This window comes from Acomys russatus, chromosome 11, assembly GCF_903995435.1.
Source record: "Acomys russatus chromosome 11, mAcoRus1.1, whole genome shotgun sequence".
NCBI classification, from domain to species: domain Eukaryota; kingdom Metazoa; phylum Chordata; class Mammalia; order Rodentia; family Muridae; genus Acomys; species Acomys russatus.
This window is the reverse complement of record NC_067147.1, coordinates 61,395,091-61,417,531: the sequence shown is the minus strand read 5'-3', so window position 1 is coordinate 61,417,531 and position 22,441 is coordinate 61,395,091. Positions and strand designations below refer to the sequence as shown.

The window sequence follows — 22,441 nt, the reverse complement described above, 5'->3', positions numbered from 1 at the left end:
GACCCACCTGCCTCTGCCTCCCGAGTGCTGGGATCAGAGGCGTGTGTGCAGCACCACGCCTGGCTAAAAACACTTATATTTCCAATACTTAGGGTATTAAATTCTCCTCCCACTGGATAGTGATCTCTCCATGTCGATCTCGCATCTCTCTCGCCTTCACGCTGGTCCTCGGAGGCCAAGATGCAGCCACCACTCCACAGAGGTCCTGCGGACTATCAGGGCACACCCCCCTCTCTTCTGACTGTGAGTTCATTTGTCCCCTAACTCTCAGGTCTAACCTGTTCCTCCACCTTCATCCATGCCATATGCAGACACGCTAATGGATCAGTGAGTTTCCTTCACCTACAGTTACTAAATGCAGCATGTGGGCGTATCCCTGCCCCTGCAGAGCTGCATTATACGTCTGGTTTTGAACCTCTGGTTTGAGGCTTGCAGGTGTTCGACGTGGCGGCTCTAACCATCCACCTGTCGGTTACACCCTCTGGGATGCCTGGGTTGTCTGGTTATCTTTCACGATTCTCACATGGACCTGCATCCCTGGGAAGCGGTTACAGGGCTGGGCACGTGGCTCCTTCCCTCCAGTGTGTGCTGCTGCCCTTCCACCTCCGCAATGCCAGAAAATTGTACTTTTTACAAACTCCACAGGCGGGGGCTGGAGAGATAACTCAGTGGTTAAGAGCATTGTCTGCTCTTCCAGAGGACCCAGGAACCACATGGTAGCTCACAACTGTCTGTAACTCCAGGTCCAAGGATCCTGACACCTTCATTACCAATGCACATAGAATAAAATTAAATGAATTATTAAAACTAAACCAAAAACAGCTCCACGGGTGACTCTTTGGAACCAAGGACCCAGGAGATTTCTGGATGTGGGCAAGCTCGGGAACGGTTCACTTCAGAACTTTGGCGAACAGTTCTCTTTATCTGAATAGACAGTTGTTCGTTTTAATTTTTTTCTTTTTTTGAGAAAGGGTCTCTCTCTATGTAGCCCTGGCTAGCCAAGGACTCTCTCTGTAGACCAGGCTGGCATCAAATGCGCCACCATGCCCGGTGTCTATTTCCTGTATTGCTTGAGTCCTTCCAGGCCAGCCACTGGCAGAGCCACCAAGAGGCAAAAGCACACTGGTAAACCTCTGGCCAGCATGGAAGAGGGTGTCTGGGGACCAGAGGGACAAATGGAGACTCCAGGGCCCTCTGCCCACCTCACAGTAGTTGTGGGAACTGCCTGTAGCATTCTGTCAGAAGAAACATCTTCACACATCCTTTCCTTTCTTTCTTTTCTTCTTTCTTTTCTTTTTTTTTTTTTTTTTGGTTTTCAGAGACAGGGTTTCTCTGTGTAGCCTTGGCTTGCCTGCCCTGGAACTCTCTTTGTAGACCAGGCTGTCCTCCAACTCACAGAGCTCCACCTGCCTCTGCCTCCTGATTACTGGGATTACAGGTGTGTGCCACCATGCCCGGCTGGCTTTACACATTCTTTCTTACAGGATAAAATAAAATAGTGTTTTTGAAAATGATTTACAGGTGGGCTGGAGAGATGGCTCAGAGCTTAAGATCACTGTCTGCTCTTCTTTCAGAGGTCCTGAGTTCAATTCCCAGCAACTACATGGTGGCTCACAGCCATCCATAGTGAGATCTTGTGGGCAGTCATACAGGCAGGCAGAGCATTGTATACATAATAAATTAAAAAATGTTTTTTAAAAAGAAAATGATTTACAGATATAAAGGGATTTTATCCTATAGTTTACTTTACCCAGTGAGTTGCCTTTAAAGTTTCTTAGTGTGTTTTGCTTCATATTTTTACCCCCAAAATTGTCCAGAGGGACCTACATGGAAAATCAGGTTCTCTCGTGGACCAGATGGAGGCCTTGTCCCAGCAGTCACTTGTGCACATCGCAGCTCTGAGGCCTCCCTGCTCCTTCCTCAAGCTCCTTCTTGAAGGATGAAATGACAGGTGACCGTGGCCTCCATCCTCCACCTTCTCACCCAGACTCTTTGCTTTCTTACCCAGCAACAGACTCATTATCTCAGAGAACTGCTCTGATTGGCTGCTTACAGCAAGGGTCTTCCCCTAGCCTAGACTTTGTTGCTTTTTATGTCCATATTGCTCCCTTACTCCCCACACAGTGTCAACGCCCCTCACTCCGGTGATGGCCATCTTTGCAGAGCTGGTCCTGGCACTCCTCACCCTGAGGATCTTCCTGAGTCCCCAGGGAGTATGGGCCACCAAGGGTAAGTGGTGAGGGGGAGGGCGGGGGTGTAGGGGGAGGAGCAGCGATACAGGAGGGGGCAAGCCTTGGTAGGAGGAGACAGCACACCGGGAAAGTATCTCCCTCTATGTTATGTGGACAGCTCCCTTCCCCGTAGACAAATCCTGCCGCTCTGTCCGGCCACTCTGGACCTAACCGCCAGGGTCCCCTCTGGGCTCCTTTTATGTTTGGAACCCTTCTCACCTCTTCCTCTTTTCTGAGACCCATGCCTCACCCGCCTCACCTCTACACCCTGGCTCCTCTACCACTTCCTGGCTTGCAGCACTTGCCGCTGGGTTTCTATGTGACCTCCTGGACCCCACACCATGCTGGCTGGGCACAGGACAGCCCCTCACATTTGTGTCCTAAGTGTAAGGCTCTGAAAGGGCCAGCCGAAGTGTAGCCCCAGACATCCAGGAAACTGAAGACTGCATGGTGCAAGGCCTGTTCAACCATCACTCTAAGACGGAAATTGGGACATGAACTTTGAACTCTTGATTTACTTATTTTATTTTATTTTGGTTTTTTGAGACAAGGTTTCTCTGTGTAGCCTTGGCTGTCCTGCACTCACTTTGTAGACCAGGCTGGCCTCAAACACAGAGATCCACCTGCCTCTGCCTCCAAGGGCTGGGATTAAAGGTGTGCTTGAGCTCCTGACTATGTCCAGTGTATCCCACAATGCTTTGGGCCCTTCTCTCTTCCCTCTCCATCTCTATTGGTTTATGAGACAGCCTCATTGAACTATGTAGCCCAGGCTGGTCTCAAACTCAATTTGTAGCCCAGGCTGGGTCTTGAACTTCTGATCCTCCTGCCTCCACCTTCTGAGTGCTAGGGTTGCAGGAGTGTGTCACATGCCTGGCTTGTGGAAAGCTGCCCTTTCTCTCACCCTGATCTCTGGGTCATAGATCTTAATGGGTGTCGATGTCCCTCACCCACTCCTATACTGTCTGCCTCTGAGGGAAGCTCCCCTTAATGGAGGTCCCTAAGGAGGGGGGGAGGGCTGGTTCCTTCACCCTTCAACGCTTCCCCTTAACCATTTCCTCCTCACCGCAAATTTACCACCTTACACACAAGACCTGACAGGATGGCTGCAGCTGCGGCTACAGCCCATGATAGAGGCCTGGAAACCCCAGACACCATCCCGGGTGGGCGGGCAGGCTCTCCTTTTCCCAGCCTGCTTTGCGAGCTCCACCCATGCGCGCACTGGCCACGCCCCCGCCCTTTCTTGCCTCTCGTAACTCTTCAAGGGCCTGCCATGGCACAACAGGATGTCCCCACACACAGGATGAGGCCGGGGCAGCCACGTGACGCTCTTCCCTGCCATCCGGCCCTCACCCAATACAGCTGACCACATGGGCTCCTATGGACCGGCCTTCTACCAGTCTTACGATGCTTCTGGACAGTTCACACACGAGTTTGATGGGGAACAAATTTTCTCTGTGGATCTGAAGAACGGGGAGGTGGTGTGGCGTCTGCCTGAGTTCGGGGACTTCCCACACTCGGACTTTCAGAGTGGGCTGGCCAGCATCGCCATGCTCGGGGCTCACCTGGACGTCTTGGTGGAACGCTCCAACCGAACCAGAGCCATCAGTGGTACCTGGCCCCTCCCTCCGCCCCACCTAACTAGGCAGGGAAGAAGGGGACTGGACAGGAGCCCCAACCCCTCTCCAGAGTCTCCCTCATCCTCTCCTGCCCCGGTAGGCACCCTCCCAGAGCCCTCCTGCAGGTGGACACAGGGGAGGAAGTGTCCCTAGTAAGGCCCAGCTGTAAGCGATGGGATTTGCCATTCAGGGCCTCTTTCCTCCTAGTGCCTCCCAAGGTGACCGTACTCCCCAAGTCTCGTGTGGAGCTGGGAAAGCCCAACGTCCTCATCTGCATCGTGGACGATTTCTTCCCCCCTGTGATCCACGTCACCTGGTTGCGCAACAGCCAGCCCATCACTAAGGGCGTGGCCCAGACCAGCTTCTACACCCAGCCGAACCACAGGTTCCGGAAGTTCCACTACCTGACCTTCGTGCCCTCGGCCGAGGACGTGTACGACTGCAGGGTGGAGCACTGGGGCCTGGACGGCCCGCTCCTCCAGCACTGGGGTACGGAGCCCCCTGTCCTAGCCTGTTGGCGACACCAGATCCCTTCCTGTGCCCTCTGACCCTCGCTTCCTCTCTCTCCCAGAGCCCCAGGTGCTTACTCCTCCACCGGACACCGTGGAGACCCTGGTCTGTGGTCTGGGTCTGGCTCTCGGCCTTATGGGCTTCCTCCTGGGCACCGTGCTCATCATCACACGCAGGCGCCTGCCCAGCGCCCGGAGGTGCAGCGGCCTGGGAGTCTGGGAGAGAAGGGAGGAAGGGAAGGCATGTGTGTGTGTGTGTGTGGGGGGGGGTGTTAGAGATTCTGTGGAGAGCAGATAGGTGAGGAGCTGACGGGGGAGGGGGGAGAAGCGGGGGAGCCGAGGGGAGGGAGAAGGGGAAGGGGTAGGGGACGGGGGTGGGGTGGGTGGGGGCCGGAGGCGGATGGGGGGTGGGAGGGAAGCAGAGGGGAGGAGGAAGGGAGGGGACGGGGTAGGGGGAGGGGATAGAGAGGCAGGGATTTGGAGAGGTGGGTGAATGAACGCGAACAGCCTTGGTCATCTGGGCTTTGCTACTTTAGATGACTTTTGAGGGAAACCCGAGAGAGATGCTGTGAGTTCCTACCAGGCTTCTGGAAGCTTCTGCTCGCTCATCAGCAGCCTACTACAGTCGACTCGGCGTGGCGGCACGGCGTCAACCTCCGTTCTACAAGTCGCTCCTTTTGTGCCCTCCTCCCCCACCCCCACTCCCCACTCCCAGCAGAACAATGTGGGGAAGGGTCAGCTGCCCTCCTACCCGAGTGCACTCAGAACCGTCCGCACCTCGGGCAGCTGCACTAAATTCTCTCAATGGCGTTGGGTGTGCGTCCTTCTTATGGCATCAATACTCACAGGCGAGGGGGGCCTTAGCGTGAAGGGGGTTCTGGGTGGTGACTGCCTCGGCCACATTAGTGATGCCTTTCTGCCAGCCATCCTCTGCTTTGTTTGGCCGGTGGTGTGATACTTTGTCGGTGGGCCATCTCACAGGGGCGTCTCCTGTAAGGAAATGGGTACAGAGTATCCAACTACTGCAACCTCCCCAACCAGTGAGTTCTGTAGGGCCCTGGGAGGGGAGAGCTCACACGGGTTCTGCTCCCTCCTACACGAACCTGCCATCTTCCTCTTGGACCTTCCCCAGGATCCTATGAATGACTGCCCAAGACTTAGGATGGCTACTTCCTTCAGTGGTGCCAACCGCATCAGGCAGGAGGGCAGCGCAGTGGCTCTGTTAGATGCCTGACAACAGGGTTGGTCCAGGGCTGGAGAGGTGGCTCAGTGGTCAGAGCATTGGCTGCTCTTGCAGAGGACCCGGGTTTGATTCCCAGCACCCACGTAGTGGTTCACAACCGTCTGTAACTCCAGTTCTAGGGAATCCGGTGTCCTCTTCTGCCGCCACCCCCACTCTGGGCACCAGGCACGTGGCACGCACGTGGTGCACAGACATACATGCAGGCGAAACACTCACGCTTATCAAATTAAAATAATAAGTAAATCTTGATGAAAGACAGGGTGTCCACGTGGTCTTCCAGCTCTCTCTAAAACCACGTGGGCCAGAAGATTTTAACCATGAGGAGATGGAAGATGCGCAGCCAGGTCAGTGAACTTCCAGGGTCACTCATGTCAGTCACCAAATGAACGACATATGTCTGAGGTTTCCAAGGGGGACCTGCTGGACTAAGATCCCAGGGATGGGAAGGCAGCGACTGCGAGTCTGTATTTTTTAGCATGTCCCAGCTGATTCTGATGTCACTCTCAATGCTAGGATGAGGTCTGGGACTCCTGACATAGGTGCTGCCAGAGGCCTTTGGCAGGGGAACCCTGGGGCCTGAGTTGGACCAAAGTGCTTTCTGGAGAAACTGGGTGTGTTTGTCAGAAGCATCAAAGTTTGACCAAGGTATAAACAGAACCAAAACTGTGGTTTTGAACTGTGAATTTGGTCCTGCGAAGGAGGGGTTGATGCAGACTTTGCAAACTTCCCAGGAGAGAGAAAACTGGGGGACGTAAATCGAAAACTGTTGAGGCCGTGGGGAAAGGTGTCTTGAGTCTGAGGTTTTGTATACCAGCAATGACCAGGTCTTCCACACTGAAGGGGGAGCTCTTTACCACAAAGGCACGGGGTGTAACACAGAACCCAGGATGGGTTTGGTCCTGTCTCCTGGGAACAGAGCTGGGGGCCAGACAAACCAGCAGAACCCAGCCTGTCCTTTTGCTGGGCCACATTCTTGCCTGGTCGCTGGCTCACATCACACCTGTCACTGCCACCCACGGCGTTGCTCCCGGTCACACTTTCAAATACTTGGAAAAATGAACAGCTAGCCAAACCCGGGTGGGCATCCATCCCGGTCCAGGGTTCTCAGAGCAGGAGACAAGACCCCACAGCCAGTGAGCTCCACCCAAGGTGAGGGGTTGGGTTGTAGCAGAAGAGGAAAGCCCAGCTCAGGACAACATCGCAGTTTGTCACTGCTGCGTTCAATCCTGTAGTTAGATGGTCACCGAGGACCGCCTCTTCCTGTGCTTGTTTGCTTTCTTTTTTTTCTTTCTTTCCTTCCCCCCTCTCTCTTTTTTCTTTTTTGGTTTTTCGAGACAGGGTTTCTCTGTGTACCAGCCCTAGCTGTCCTGGACTCTCTTTGTAGACCAGACCAGGCCGGCCCCAAATTCAACAGAGATCTGCTTGCCTCTGCCTCCCGAGTGCTGGGATTACAGGGGTGTGACACCACGCCTGGCTTATCCTGTGGTTTCAACTCCGCCCATCACAAGGTGTTTTCCTCTCCCACAAAACGACAGCACCAATCGCCCCCTTCTGCCCTCTAGCCAGCCCTGCCACTCACACCCGAGGTTTCTTCTTTAAAAAAAAAAAAAAAAAAAAAAAAGATTAAAAAAAAATGTTTATAGTGTTCTGCCTGCATGTACAGATCAGAAGAGGGCACCTGATCTCATTATCTCGTTACAGATGGTGGTGAGCCACCATGTGGTTGCTGGGAATTGAACTCAGGACCATTTGGAAGAACAGACAGTGCTCCTCACCTCTGAGCCATCTCACCAGCACCTTCCTCCCAGATTTCTGCACTGGCTTCTTCAGATTCCCTGTATGCATAGCTTAAGAGTCGAAAAGTTAGTGTTGGGCAGTGGTGGCTCAGGTCTGTAATCCCAGCACTTGGGAGGCAGAGGCACACAGATCGCTGTGAGTTTGAGGCCAGCCTGGTCTACAGAGTGAGTCCAGGACAGCCAAGGCTGCACACAGAGGGATCCTGTCTCAACAAAACAAAACAAATCCAGACACGTTAGCTGTCCTCCCAGGATGCACCAGTCCCTATGCACCTCCCATTTCTCATTCCCTGCCCTCGCCCTGACTCTATTGGGACATGTGTCCCATTGGCTTCAGCGAGTGAGTGCTTTATGCTTTATGGGAGTGGGTAGAGGAACACAGGTGGACGGTATAAAGGCCACGGATGCAAATAGTTCCTGTGAGAAGGTTAAAAAGAAGGTCTCTAATCCCTCAGCTTCTGCTTGAAAATCCAAAAGACACCTAGAGTCCTGAAACTCAGTGTGAGTTTGGGCAGCACGTCCCTCCTCCTCCTCACAGGCACACCTGGGCTCCCTTCCCAACAGGGCAAAGAGCCGCCTCACACTGAGACAACTTTAACCTTATCTCTAAAACTCCCCCCAAATTCTTTCTTTTTTTATTTTAGTTTTTCAAGACAGCATTGCTCTGTGTAGCCTTGGCTATCCTAGACTCACTTTGTAGACCAGACTGGCCTCCAACTCACAGCAATCCACCTGCCTCTGCCTCCCGAGTGCTGGGATTAAAGGCGTGCGCCACCACACCCGACCCTTTTTATTTTTTAATTTATTCTTTATATACATTACATCCTGATCAAGGTTTCCTCTATCTCCCCGACCCCCACCCCAAAAGAGCAAGCCTCCCAAGGATATTGGCCAAACATGGCATAACAAATTATAGTAAGACTAGGCACAAACCCTCATGTTAAGGCTGGATGCGGTGACCCAGGAGGAGGAAAAGCTCAAGAAAAGGCAAAAAGGTCAGAGATACCCCTCACTCCTGCTGTCAGGGGGTCCCACAAGAACACCAAGCTACACAACCATAGCATATATGGAGACGACCTAGTCAGGCCCAGTCTGAGTCTGTGATTGCCGCTTTGGTCTCCATGAGCCCCTGTGAGCCCTGCTCAGTTGGTTCTGTGGGCCACATTCTTAACTTTCCCTGTGGCCTCTCAGATGCCCTCTTCTTTCCCATCCTCCCCCCACAATTCTTTCCCATCTCCCCTGCCCCCCCTCCACACACACAGAGCTGGCTGTGTGGTCATAACTTCCTTTGTCTGTTTTTATCAGGGCAGTTCCATTCCACCTTCAGTTATAGTTTTGCTTGGTATAGTTGTCTAGGTTGGCAGCTGTGGTCTCAGTTTCCCCTGGAAAATAAATCAGTGACTAGCTGACAGCATTGGTGTGGCCCTTTTCTCTCTCATCCTTTGGCTTCTTCAGTGATTTGACCACGATGCCGCAGCAGGATTTCCTTTTCTTGCGTATTTGGCCTTCCGTGACCGCTTGTGTATGGCTGGGGCAACTCTGCCCTCTAGAGCTGGAATTTTTTCTTTTAGATTTTTTTTTTTCCGTTTGTTTTTTGTTTTTGTTTTTCAAGACAGGGTTTCTCTGTGTAGCCTTGACTGTCCTGGAATCGCTTTGTAGACCAGGATGGCCTCGAACTCACAGCGATCCGCCTGCTTCTGCCTCCCGAGTGCTGGGATTAAAGGCGCACACCACCACTGCCTGGCTTCTTTTAGATTTTTTTATTGAAGATATTTTCTATGCTTTTGGTATGGAATTCTCCTCTCTGTCCACACTCATAGGCCTGGCATTTCATGATGTCCTAAAGATCTCACACATTCCTCCACTCAGGGGTTTCTCAAAATGTATCATTCCCTTAATAGAAAAACCCCTCTGTCAAGCATTCAGGAGCTAGAGTCCCGTCTTCCGTGTGGCCACTCCCACCGAGCCTGCTGAAATGTCCACTTCACTCCGGTCTTTCGTCAGGGTTTGTCTATTGAGTTGTTCTTACTGCCCAATTGACTATTCAGTTGTTTGCATCCCCTTGGAATTCATTCAGCAGCTCACCCCAGAGCTGTAAATTCTGAATAGACGTGTAACCAATTTGTCTGAAATTTTATCTCATGGTCTCACAGGGACCATTACGGTGGGTAGGTAATTTTGGGGGGGGGGCATACTGTGTTGACTTTAGCTATTTTATAAATATTTTATTCTCTTGCCCTAAGCAGGAGAGAACACCTTTTATTCCCTCACTAGTAATTAAATACACACATCAAACCCTTTTTCTGAAACTAACTTCTAATTCTTTGAGGCAGGGTTTCTTTCTGTAGCCTTGACTGTCCTGGGGTTAGCTGGCCTGGAACTCACAGCGATCCGCCTGTCTCTGCCTCCCTAGTGCTGGGATTAACGGCCGCACCATCACTGCCCAGCCTGATGGCTTTTCTATGTTTGAGATTTATATTGTCAATTTCAATGAGAAAACCAAGAGGGTTAACAAAAACAAAAACAAAACAAAACAAACAGAGCACCACAAAAACAGTAACAGCAAAAGCACAGTGTCCCCCAACTCCTACTAGGACTCCATAACTCATTCCGGCTCGTTGTGCAGCTGAGTTGAAGCCATCAGCTGGGGCTCCCCTCACCCACTGTACGCTCGGTCCATCTGTGCCTTCCCGCTTAACTGTTCTTTGGCACAAATTCAGTTAATTGGGCTTTGTGAAACCTTCTGACAGCACACAACCATCTGAGGCAGATTCTGTATTTAAAAGGGACGGAGGGCCAGCAGAATGGTGCACGCGGGGACAGTCCAGCTGCCAAGTCCGGTGTCTCTACCTCCAGGACCCACACATGCAAACACTGATTCCTGCAGGTAGTCTTCTGGTCTTCACAATCACCATGATACACACAAATGAATGTAATAATTAATAATAATAATAATAATAATAATGATAATATAGACCATGTGTATCTCTAGCCACACACACTCCCAGTCCCCACCCCAACCCCAAATCTCGGTGTTTTCCCCAATCACCTCGTCTGAAGTGTTCACTTATACCAAAGGACATCGCCAGAAAGCTCTGGTGCAGACCACAACTTTAAAACTGGTCTCATCCTGTCTCGCCCACTCTATTAGGAGAGTCCCAGACTGAGGCTGACAACAGAAAGTGCCTGGCAGGCAGGTCTGTAATGCCAGCTACCGGGGAGGCTGAGGCAGCTGAAGAATCACAAGTTCAAGGCCGGGCTGGGACCTCTGCTTCAGGATAGACAGGGGCTGTAGAGGTGGTAGCTCTTTTCTAGAAAACACATATAGTTCAAACGCCCAGTAGACCCCTGCCCCACGAGATGCTGAGTGACGGTGCACAGCTGGACTCTATGCTTTCTCTTCCATCCAGCTTCCCCCCTTGTGCGTTCAGGGCAGAGGCTGCCTTCATCCTGCCCACTGCAGCGCCAGCCATCCCTGCCTTCTGCTTACACAGCTTACACACTTACACCACTTACACAGCTGGGCTCTGAACCAGCGTCTGTCCCCAGTGCCGCCTTGGTGGCTCATCCCGCCCTGGACACTCAGCTGAAGACACTGGAGAGATCATAGTGGCCTCTGCTGCACAGAGAGGGGGAGTGCTGAGGTTAGCCCGCAGGTAGGTGGTGGTGCCTGCGACAGACTAGTGACAAAGGTCACTTGGTGGAGACAGGTCCACAGCAAAGTCCTGAGTAAACAGGGCTTAGAGGCCTCAGGGCTGGGCCATGGCTCTGACATGAGGGGCTTGGGGGGGGGGCAGTAAGGAGAGTTAACGTTAACTGTGGAAAGTCACAGGCACAACCAGAAAATGGGAACGTAGATGCTTTCCCAAGTCAGGAATGGAGGACTGGGTGACATACATGTGACCTTACACTTGCACTTGGTGCACACCATGACCCTACACTTGTCTTGACACACGGTGACCTACACTTGCACTTGACACACTGTGACCCTACACTTGCACTTTGCACATTGTGACCTACACTTGTACTTGGCACACCATGGCCCTATACTTGCACTTGGCACATTGTGACCTATACTTGCACTTGACACACTGTCACCCTACACTTGCACTTGGCACACCGTGATCCCACACTTGCACTTGGCACACCATGGCCCTATACTTGCACTTGGCACACCATGGCCCTATACTTGCACTTGGCACACCGTGATCCCACACTTGCACTTGGCACACCATGGCCCTATACTTGCACTTGGCACACCGTGATCCCACACTTGCACTTGGCACACCATGGCCCTATACTTGCACTTGACACACTGTCACCCTACACTTGCACTTGGCACACTGTGACTCTACACTTGCACTTGGCACACCATCACCCTACACAAGTGCTGGTATTAAATGCATGTACCACCACACCCAGCAGTTAAATTTTTTTTTTAAGTAAGGATGAGGCTGTCTTCTGTTTTGGTATCAATCGTGGTTGAGAAACAAAAACTGGACAGGGGGAGGAAAAGGCCATTCCTGAAAGAACCCTCTCCACAATCCACCTTAACAATTATATTTTATTACAAACTTATTAACTGAGAGTACCTCACTTATAACCCAACGAACCTAAACAATAGGGAAAGGAGATTAAAGAACACAATAACAAAACCGTAAGGGTATCAGTTCCGAGGAACGATTCCCCTGGTGTAATCAGCAGGATTTCTTCTGCTGGAACCTGGAGCAACTGGAACCCAGAAGCTCAGCCTGGAGCCTGGAGCCCGGAGCCTTCCCTCGAACAGTTCTCTCTAAGAGCATCTTCAAGTGGAGCGATGAACAGCCAGAAGTATCCCCAGTCTCCAAAGGCCCCGCCTCCTGTTTTTGGCTCACATTTATACCTCCTCTCAGAATTTGTTCAAGGATGTTTTCAGCTGGTTAATAACCAATCTCCCCCACATGGTGGCTCGACTTCTAAGGGGGTAAACATCACCTGCTCCTCTCACTAGTCTTTTTCTCATCCCCCACTTGTGATCTAAACAAAAAACATGTTTATCTCTCTTTCAGTCTACCTTTCCAGGAAAGGCCAGCCATTACAGGGCTGACATTACAGGAATGTGAGTATTTCATAAATGAACGTGCTGAGTCTAGCAGTTGATTCTGAGGTGTGACTAACACCAGGAGCATTTCGTCCCAGCTCATGAGCAGGGAGATCAGCACAAACTGGGGACCGCCTTGTTACATTGTGGAGAACAGGGTTAGTAGCCCCCTCCGTCCCAAATACTGCCTGCAGCAGCGTCGCCCTGTTAGAGGGAAGTAAAGCCCCTTGTTTTCCCACTTCAAGTCAAATACTGGTTTATCCGACAGGATTGGGCGTCCTAGCTGGGAGGATGGGAGGAACACTTACTGTATTCACACACCACAGAGACACACAGGCACTGCCGACTGTGATCTGGTTGAGTCTAACTAGGGACGGTGGGGGCTATCTTGAGACAGGCTTCGTACCCCCAGGAAGGAAGGCTCACAAATGACATGGCAGGCATGAGGAGAGCATGGCGATGGCCTTGAGCATGGCGTATGATCAGGAGCACTAGGCTGTAGCTCTCACCATGAACACCACCTCTAGGATTACAACTGACTAGAAAGGTGCTCAGGTGTGTAAGCACCCCTGTCTATTACAGGTAGGGATGTATCTCCATGACATCCGGCCTAGTCACATGATGACCAGGGGTTGGGGTACAACATATCAAGGGGACATGTTTGGGAAGTGGGTCTTTCTGAACACGTTGAGTGTGAGCAGCGCTATGGACACTAGTGCTGGGCAGTTGAAACTCTACTATAAAGTCTAGACACTGGACTGGGTAGTTCTCAGAAGTCCTGAGTTATACAGGGGCTGTCTGTCTGAAAGGCCCGTGTACAGGCAGAGGCCTAAGGCCTCCCCAAGGTCCTCCACAGCACGAGTGAAGGCTCACGTTAAAAGCTGAAGGACGTGAGAACCTGGAAAGAGAATGTGCAGATGAAAAGTGGAAGTCACGGGCGTGTGACCCAACAGATGGCACCAAGAATCCTAGTCTCAGGTAAGCACCTCAGGCCAGCCGCTTCTGTGTGCCTGGCAGCATGGTGGTCACTCCAGGCTGGCCTCCCAGTGATATCTGCACCTCCCTCTGCCTCCCCAGTGCTGGGATCACAGGCGTACACCACCTGCCCAGCTCACACTCCCAGTTCCAATGTAGTGAAATCAGCTTTGGCCTGCTGCCTTACTCTCAGTAGCTGGAGCTCTGGAAATAGACACTTAAGAGATTATGGTCAGGTGTGGTAGCGCCAGCTGTGGTGGCGCGCACCTTTAATCCCAGCACTCGGGAGGCAGAGGCAGGCAGATTTTTGTGAGTTTGAGGCCAGCCTGGTCTACAAAGCGAGTCTAGGACAGCCAAGGCTACAGGGAAACCCTGTCTTAAAAAACAAAACAAACAAAAAAAAGTGGTTATTACAACTCACACCTCACCTAAGGTTACCATGACGACCAAATTGGCTCGATTTGTTTTTGGAGACAGGGTTTCTCTGTGTAGCCCTGGCTGTCCTGGAACTCCCAGTGTAGACCAGGCTGGCCTCGGACTCACAGAGAGATGTGCCTGCCTCTGCCTCCCGAGTGCTGGGATTAAAGGCGTGCGCCACCACTGCCTGGCCAAATTGTTTGGCTTGAAATGTCAGTTTTTAGAAGAAAATACAAAGGCAGCTGAAACACCTTGCTTACGGAGAGCTGCCGCTCCGCTCAGGCAGTGCAGGCGAGCCTTCCCTTTCAATTTTTGCTACTTTTGCTCAATTCACCATCTCTAGCCCCCTTTCCTGATCACAGACCCTTTCCGTCTTATGTTTACTGCTGCATAATGTTGCGGCTCTGCTGTGTACAGAGAACAGGTCTGCAGTGCTGGAGGCTGAGTACTTGAGGGACCAGCCCCTCACCCCGGCCACCCACACAGCCACTTCCTTCAGGGAAGCCTGCCCTTTAGTCCGGGCACCAGTGCAAACAGCTCTGGCTCTTGTCCGGCCAGAGGGTCTGGGGCTGGGCTGCAGGCACACACCCCCGCCAGGTGCTGGGCAGCAGAGGGCAGGACTCCAGAGCGTGGCAGGAAGGGCACAGGAGGAAATACTGCCCAGCCCAACACTCCACTACCAACCCCAGCCTGCTTATCTGGGGATGCTTTAGAAACCAGGATGAAGAGCCTAAGAAGGGGCTACAGCAGAACAGGGTGGTTGCCCTGGAGACAAACTGACCAGAAACTCCCAACAGCATAGCATAGCACAGGTTTGGAGCCCTGTATCAGTCCTTTGAGTCAGAGGAGCCAGGCCTTCTCCTAAGCCCTTTATGGTTGTGGGGCTTGTTTTTAAGGTTATACCAGAAGCCAACCAGCTAAAACCTATGGGCAGAGCAGAGATGCTGCCAACAAACCATTTCTAACCTCCCCAAATTATTTAAAGTATCACATACAGCATTTTGCCTGCAGGCCAGTAGAGGGCACCAGATCTCCATTTACATGCTTGAGAGCCACCACGTGGTTGCTAGGAACTTAACTCAGGACCTCTGGAAGAGCAGGAAGCCTCTTTAATCTCTGAAGCATCCACCTGTCCAATTCTCCCAAATTTTTAAATCTTAAATTCTCCCTCAGACATTGGTTCAATTCAAACTGAAATCCTCTGTCCATTCCATTTACCTGTAGAATTCCAGTCACTACCCAGAAAACTGTCCCCGCTCAGGACTTCCCAATTTAACGCCATTCCTAGGACTCCATAGGTCAAAGGTCAGTGACAGGAGTATGCTCCTCGGTCAGGTCAGCCTTAATCTCTGTTCAGGCTGGGTAATTGTAACCACTCTTCCCCTTACTGCCTCTGTAAACTGAAGCTTAAGACTAAGGGAAGTTCAGGGAGGCTCCAATAGTCCTTGCACTGCTGCTTGAGACGCGCGCGCGCGCACACAGTCTGTTCCTGGTGGTATCACTGTCCCCCTCCTGTGGCCCACCATACCAAGCTCAGCGTCCCTGTTCTACAGTCCTAAAGCCCCTTCCAGAAGCCACACAACCCACATTTCTTAAACACAAGGCAGACACACAGTACCCTCATAACCCAAGACAACTCAGAGAAGGGGTGTGTTGTGGCTGTCGTTGTCCAGCATGCTCAGAGCTCTGGTTCAGTTCTCAGCACCCCCAAAATAAGACACAGGGCCAACTGGGATTCATAGCTAACAGTAATGCCAGCACCCTGAGTCTCCCACAGAACAGCCCTCCCAGCACAAGGCAGGCCCAACATCCCAGTCAATCTCTCCTTTTAACCACTTCGAACACAGAAACAAATCTCACTGAGATAACTCACTCAAAACTTCAATAATATTTTCTTTATTTACAAGTTAGAATCAAGAGAAAGACAGTACAGGGCCAAACGGAGAGGTGACTAAAATCCCCAGGCCCAAGTGGAGTGGAAGGAAAAGGGAAAGTAGAAAATAAAAGCCAATGTAAAAAAACAAAACAAAAACAAAACAGAGCCCCCCATGGAGGCTGGAGGATGACCACCACGGCGCTATGGGACCCTCTTACCGCCTTACCTAGCTTAAATAAATAAAAACCTCAAAACAGGGCCCGTAGAAGTAAACAGGACAGCTACAGCCTCAGGTGGCTTTGTGCCAGGCCTGTGCCCACGCCCACCCACCCCCATCATCAGCAGGAACACCACAAGGCCGTTCCCAACAGGGCTAGACAGTCCATCTTATTGTCCATGTCCCTGCATTCCTCCCCACTGCAGAGCCAGCTCTCCTATGGAGGGGGTGAGGTGAACAAGTGTCCCAGCAAGGGGGAAGAGTAGTGGGGAAGGGTGGTTCAGGGGTCCGGTCCTGCGGAGCCTTCCTGCCCCATCTGGCCTGGCTCCTTAGCCCGAGTCGGAATCGCTGGTGTCTGAAGAAGATGAAGAGGACGAGGAGGAGCTGGAGTCTGAGCTGGAGCTGGAAGCACTGAGACGGGACACTGCGACTTGCTGTGTAGATGACGACTCCGTTTTCTCACTTGCTGCAGAGTAAGGTGTTGAAAATATTGACATTGTCATCTCTCAATAGAACACTCGCCCAGCCCAGCAGTCACACTGCAGCTAACGCCGGGTTCAGTGTCAGGCGGGGGAGAGGGCGGGGAGCACAGTGCCCACCCAGCAGCCTGTGCGCTCACCTTTCTTGGGGGGCTTCTTGGTGGAGTTGAGCTGCCCACTGACGTCCTGCAGGCGCCGCTCCAGCTCCCGCTTCTTCTCCAAAGCCAGCTCCTCCTTTGTCTTCCCCGCGGGCTTCCTAATAGCTGGAGCGAAGGCAGGACTCACTCCACTGCCCCCGTGCCCACACCCTGGGGGCTGCCTGTCACGGAAACATGGCGCAGCCCCCCCACGCACCCCTGCTGTCTTCGGGACAGCGGTGGTGAGCAGCGCTGACTGATACTCACTGTAGGGCTTGCGGGGCTTCTTCCGAAGGCAGGACAAAACATACCGCTCCAGCTCCCTCAGTGTGGACGGCTTGAGCGTTTCAAAATCAATCTCAATTTCTTCTGGATTTGAATCACGCAAAGAGGGCTCCCTGGCTTGGATGATATGTACAACTCGCCCCAGCTTCTCCCCAGGTAATTTATTGATGTCCAGGCTCAACTGCCTTTTCTCGTCATAACTCATGGGCCTGCTTTCTTCTTCCTCCTCTGAATCGTAGCCAGTGGGTAAGACAGGCGGGGCAGTCTTCTGGGCCTTTTTAGGCAGCCTGTGGGCGATAGAACCACCAGTGAGTTCACTGCACCCAGACTGGCCTATGAAACTCCCCAGGCGGTGTCTCAAGTACTCACTTGTTGCTGCATCCTCCAGCAGGGCCAAAGCCAGGGTGGCCTAGCACAGCAGCACTGCTACCCCCACCACCACCTGCTTTCTTAGACTTCTTGGGCTGAAGTGGGCGAGGTGCCCTGGGCCCCTTCTCATCGTCTTCAACCCCAGCTCGGCCTCGATGCTTCTCTGCCTTCCGCTTCTTCTTCTTCTCTTTTTTCTCTCTCTTCCGCTTGGGCTTAGATATTGGGCCCTGGGATAAGGCAGCCAGTTGTTCATGAACTGCCCGAAGCTACACAGAAAAAAAGACGAAGTAAAGCAAAATCAAGACCAAGAAACAGTCGGGACCAACACAGCTCAAAGTACGTTCCTCCTCAACCAAAGACCAAAACCTAATGACTTGCCTGCTCCTGCAGCTCTGCCAGGCGGTGGGCCCTTTCTTCCTCAGAGTCTGAACTTTCACTCTCCTCTTCATCTTCCTCATCCTCCTCTTCCTCTTCCTCAGAGGAACTCTCACTGCTGCTCTCGTCACTTGAGGACTCTGAAGATGACTTGGCCAACCCAGGAGGCAGGGCAGTGGAGACCGTTAAAGGCCCTGGTTCCAGCGGCTCATCTGGCATCTTGGCATAGCGGAACTCAAACACATCCTAAAAAGACAGGCAAACTGTGTTTAAACAAATGCCAGCCAGCACACCAGCTCCAACTTCGGAGAAAGAATGAATGAGGAAATCTTGTTTTAAATGCACAGCACAAATGAAATCTATCCCTATAAGCAGTTACTGTGTAAGCATCAACTTCTTCACTCACCTGTAACTTTCGTGCCATGGCCACAACATCGTGGTCTGGAGGGTTGTACTTATAGCAGTTGGAGAACATAAGCCGCACATCAGCAGCAAACTCCTGTGCGTCCCGGTAGTCACGGTTCTCCATCTTCCGCTGCAGAAGGAGGCAGCATGAGAAGCTGCACAGGCAGAGACTCATCTTTCCCTGCCACCCCGACTCACGAGCAGCCCTCTCTTCAAACAACCGGGGATGACCTTAAGGATCTGTGCCCCGGGGCTCAAGAGTGAAGTCCAAGGATTTGGGGTAGGTTTGAAGAGATATCTATGTCTAGAAAAAAACATTTCTAAGTGACCACGGCCATCTCTCCCCACACCACGCTTCCCTAGGCCAGCTTTGAAGTACTGCTGAAGACACCTGTACCATAACACAGAGAGGATGCAAAGGATGTGACCTCCTGCCTTGCACAGCTTTATGAAACTACTATGCGCTCACAAGAAGACATGATATTGCTGCTTTATTGATTCCTATGCTCCAATCACTGCCCCATGCAGTGGGTACCTTGACAGTGCTGAGGTCCATGGGGTGCTTAATGATGTCATGGTAATCGTGAAGGCCCAGCGCAGAAGCGTCCACTGGCTTATAGAAGGGCCAGGCGTAGGCAGCGTGCTTCTTGGAGAGCAGCTCCTTCAGAATGCCACTGCAGTGCTTCAGCTGTTCTGACAGCTTCCCCTTCTTGGAGCTCTGGTGTTGCTGCTGCGAGTCAGGCAAGTCTTTTCGTGGGGGTTTGATTGGGCGGCCACTCTCTCTGCGCATAGGAGGAAGCCGTGCTGCCTTTGGCTCAAGACTCCCAGGAGGACTAGCGGGGGAACCGGGAGCCAGGATGGCTGTCGGTGTAGGGGTGGTAGTATCTGCTTTCCGTTTAACACCTTTTTTCTGCAAAAGGTGGGAAGGAGGGACTTGGTCACTCCAGGCCCATTTCCTTTAATCCTTTTCCTCCCAGTCACCCAGACAGTCTGATGTGTACCTTGGCAAGGGGCTGAGCTGGAGGGGCTGATGACACGGCAAGGAGCGGGGGTCCAGCAGAGTGCAGGGACTTAAGAAGGGGAGAAGAGATGACTGATGGGTGGGGAATGTTGAGGACAGTAGTAGGTATTTCCGGCGGTGGTGTGTACAGGGCTGTTTGCGACACAGAAGAAATAGCAGGCACCTGATGAGCACTGGTAACACTGCCCTGGAGTGCTATGAAGAAAAAAACCCAAAGTTTCAATCAGTCTCATCTTCAGGTCACCTGATGACTTCCATCTTCAGGTCCCCTGTAGGGTCCACCTCTTCCTACCTGCTAACTTGGCCCCCTTCTTATGGCTGTTCTTAGGGATGGTCACCACAAGCTCTTGTTCCTCTTGTGGCATTGACGCCACTTTCTGTAAGAAGATTTTTTCCAGTGTCTGTGCCATTAGGACAATGTCATCAGTGGGCTATAGAACAAATAAACAAAAGGTCATTGCTAGCATGAGCTAGAGAGAATGCCCAGGCCCAGGGCGCACACTTGTCAGGTCCCTGTCACTGGTGTTTAAGGTCATAATAAACTCACTTCCCACCACCTGAAGCACCAGAGCTACAGATCCCACTTCTCTCAGTCCTCTGGAGCTTTCTGAGAAACAGGGCCACCATCCCCAAATATGAAATCTGCTCTACTTAAGTGACCTTTTAATACGGGAACACTGAAGCCGCCAACTGTCTAACAGCACCACGGAGGCCAGGCTCTCCTTAGACCCTGATAGCGGGACAGCACTCCCTGCAGGGTTAAGAGCCTCCTCAGTAGTGACTCGGTAACTTACCTTGTTATAAATGTAGCAGTTGGTAAACATGGTATTGAAATCCTGCATACACTCTGAGGCTGCCCAGTAGTAACTGTTTTCAAGTCTCCTCTTGATAGTACCCATGTCCATAGGCTGTTTAATAATTTTGTGATAATCCTTCCAAAAAGAGAGATATCCTAGGTCAGAGCCATAGGAAAGTGCCTATCCTAGGGCAATTACTGACAGGAACACAGACACATACCCCACACGCACACCCTAGCCATTGTGAGCCCACACTGCGGCCCCAACTAACTATGGGTTAGGAAAGTTAGGCTAAGACTTAATTCCCACCAGGAGGTCACTAACGCCTTTCTCTAGCCACCCGCCTCCCACCCGCTCTGGACACTTCCCACCCTGTGACATTACCTCTGGGGATGGCTATCCATGGGCTGCATGAGGGAAAGGAAGAAGCTAAGAATTTGGCCACCGTGGTCCTCTCCCAACCAGGGGTGGGAATCTGTAAAATGGAGCCAGGGCACAAGAGTTAAGGAAGGACACATGGAGGGCAAACTGAGCTGCCACGACAGCAACAAGCACAAAGGAATAAGAATCAGGAGCCTGTGGCTATTTGCCCTCAAGGGAAAGGGAGCTCCCTAGGGGCCGCAGCACCTGCACTGGGTGGCCCACTCCCCACGCACACACGCCTGCTCACTCCCATGCCAAGCCAGCGTACTCACCGGCAGACCCAGCTTCACAGCATCCACAGGCTGCCGGAACGGCCATGCAAACTGATGCTTCCACAGAGCCTTCATCACCACCTTGTGCAGGTACTGCAGCTGGTTCGTTACGCGTCCTGGCTTTTTGGGATTGGACACCTCAGGGGGTGGAGGGTTGGCAGGGGTCAGTTGTAAAGCGGGAACAGAAGCCATCGTGGGGCTCTCAAATCCCTCATACAACAGAGAAGGCTTTCGAATCCTCTTCCCTGGTGCGGCTGCCTCTGGGCCCAGCCCCAGCAACCCTGCATTCCCTTCCCCAGGGAGCCTGCAAAACGGGGAAGCAGAATTAGACGCGGTAACAGAAAGATGACCAAGATTAAGCAGCTAACTTGCACTGCACAGCCCTATATAAACACAGGCTCTGGCTGTCAGGAGGTGCATAGCAAAGTGAACGGCAACCAGAAATCAACTACCCTAACAACAGTTGTTGCCCATCTTTCCTAGCTCTTACACCAGTTTGTTGAGCGGCTTGGTTAAGGCCCCCAAAGTGTCACATGACAACCCCAGCCTTTTGGGGAGAGAAAGCTGAAGCAAAAGTGGGTGGAGCTAAGAAAGTGAAGCTTCACCTCGCTAGGGACTTAATGGTTGCCATGGTGGTTGAGACAGAGAAGCCAAAGAAAAGAAAGGACCAAACCTTGAAAAGACACCTAAGAATTCATCTTGGCCATCTTTTGCAATCCGAGTTAAAAGCCACAGTAAGAATCAAGACAAAAAATCTTAACCCCAAGTATCACCCGAGAAAGCACGCCAGACCTCAATCAAACAAAGTCTCCTTTAAAACACACAACCCCCCCTACAGCCAAGGTCAGCGACAGCACGGCCCACTACACTAGTGTCGCTCAAGACCAAGCGCAGCAACGGGCGCTGCCCCAGGCCAGGTGCTTCCCAAAGCCCGAGCGGGCGGCCCCACTGTTTACACCTGCAGGGGGAGCGCGGCGGCCTCCACGCGAGCCACACACCCACCGCCACCGGAGACAGCGGCCCCGCACGCCCCACCTGTGCGGGAACCCCGCCTAGCAAACCTCAGGCCGTCACCATGGCAACCGTGCGGGCGCCGGCGTGGCCGGGACCCCCCACAAACACGATGACAAATCACGGCTGACCCGCGCACACTCGCCCCGGCCGCTCACACGCACGACCCGGCCGTCGCGCTTCACAACCGCCGCCGCCCCCCGCGAGCCCGCGCCAACAGCCGCGCCGCCCCCACGCGGGGACCTACTTGTGGGGAGTCACGTTTTGCAGCATCTTGACCTCGGGGAGCCGCCGCCGCCGCGCTCGGCCGCGTCAAGTCCGGGTGGCCTGGGCTCCCCTCGGCGCCCGGCGCAGCATACCCCGGGGCGCGGGGGAGGCCGCCGCCCTCGGCCCTCCGGCCGACCGTCTGCCGCGCCGCCCTCCGCTCAGCCCCGGCAGCTCGGCGCGCCCCGCGGGCGGGGACGGCAGGAAGATGGCGGCGCCCACCGCCGGGAGGCCGCGGAGGGTCCCGTTAGTCCTCCGAGGGAGACGGATGGGCACCGAGGGCTTCAGAGCGCCGCCGCCTCCATCTTTGGAATCCTCTCGAGGGCGGAGTGCAGGGGTGGACAGACTCCGCGGACTGGGCGGGGCCCGGGGGGCGCCTACGGGGTCTGCACTGCCCGCCGGGCCGGGGCGAAGGCCATTTCCAGGCGGATGGACGTGGATTGTAATGGCGGCCGCGGAGGCTGGGAGGCTGTGGTCGGGACGCAGCGTCCTCCGGCTCGTCCTAGAGGCTGCTCCGCTCCAGCACGAAATGGCGCCGCCGAGCGCCGCGCCAGCGCTTTATATATAGCCGGGGGGGCGGAGCTTCGCCGCTCATGCGCGCCACCCTGCCCGCGCGTGCCCCCGCCCCCTCCGCGCGTGCTCG

The 22,441-nt window shown here is 53.1% G+C and overlaps 2 protein-coding genes across 2 annotated transcripts; one reads left to right on the top strand and one right to left on the bottom strand.

The window, feature by feature from the left end:
* Window positions 1–2,127: 2,127 nt before the first annotated feature.
* On the top strand, window positions 2,128–10,926 carry LOC127195092 (HLA class II histocompatibility antigen, DO alpha chain). The gene is made up of 5 exons (XM_051152531.1): window positions 2,128–2,229; window positions 3,591–3,839; window positions 4,055–4,336; window positions 4,419–4,554; window positions 10,827–10,926. Exons 1-5 carry the CDS (start codon window positions 2,148–2,150, stop codon window positions 10,924–10,926), a joined length of 849 nt encoding a protein of 282 aa, XP_051008488.1. The 5' UTR covers window positions 2,128–2,147.
* Window positions 10,927–15,912: 4,986 nt separating this feature from the next.
* Window positions 15,913–21,942, bottom strand: Brd2 (bromodomain containing 2). Its single transcript, XM_051153580.1, is given in 12 exon segments — window positions 15,913–16,426; window positions 16,580–16,702; window positions 16,844–17,192; window positions 17,194–17,496; window positions 17,609–17,851; window positions 18,012–18,140; window positions 18,546–18,920; window positions 19,012–19,226; window positions 19,324–19,462; window positions 19,826–19,963; window positions 20,524–20,827; window positions 21,782–21,942. Coding segments are annotated over 12 exon segments (2,481 nt in total). The 5' UTR covers window positions 21,808–21,942; the 3' UTR covers window positions 15,913–16,289.
* Between the last annotated feature and the right edge of the window lie 499 nt (window positions 21,943–22,441).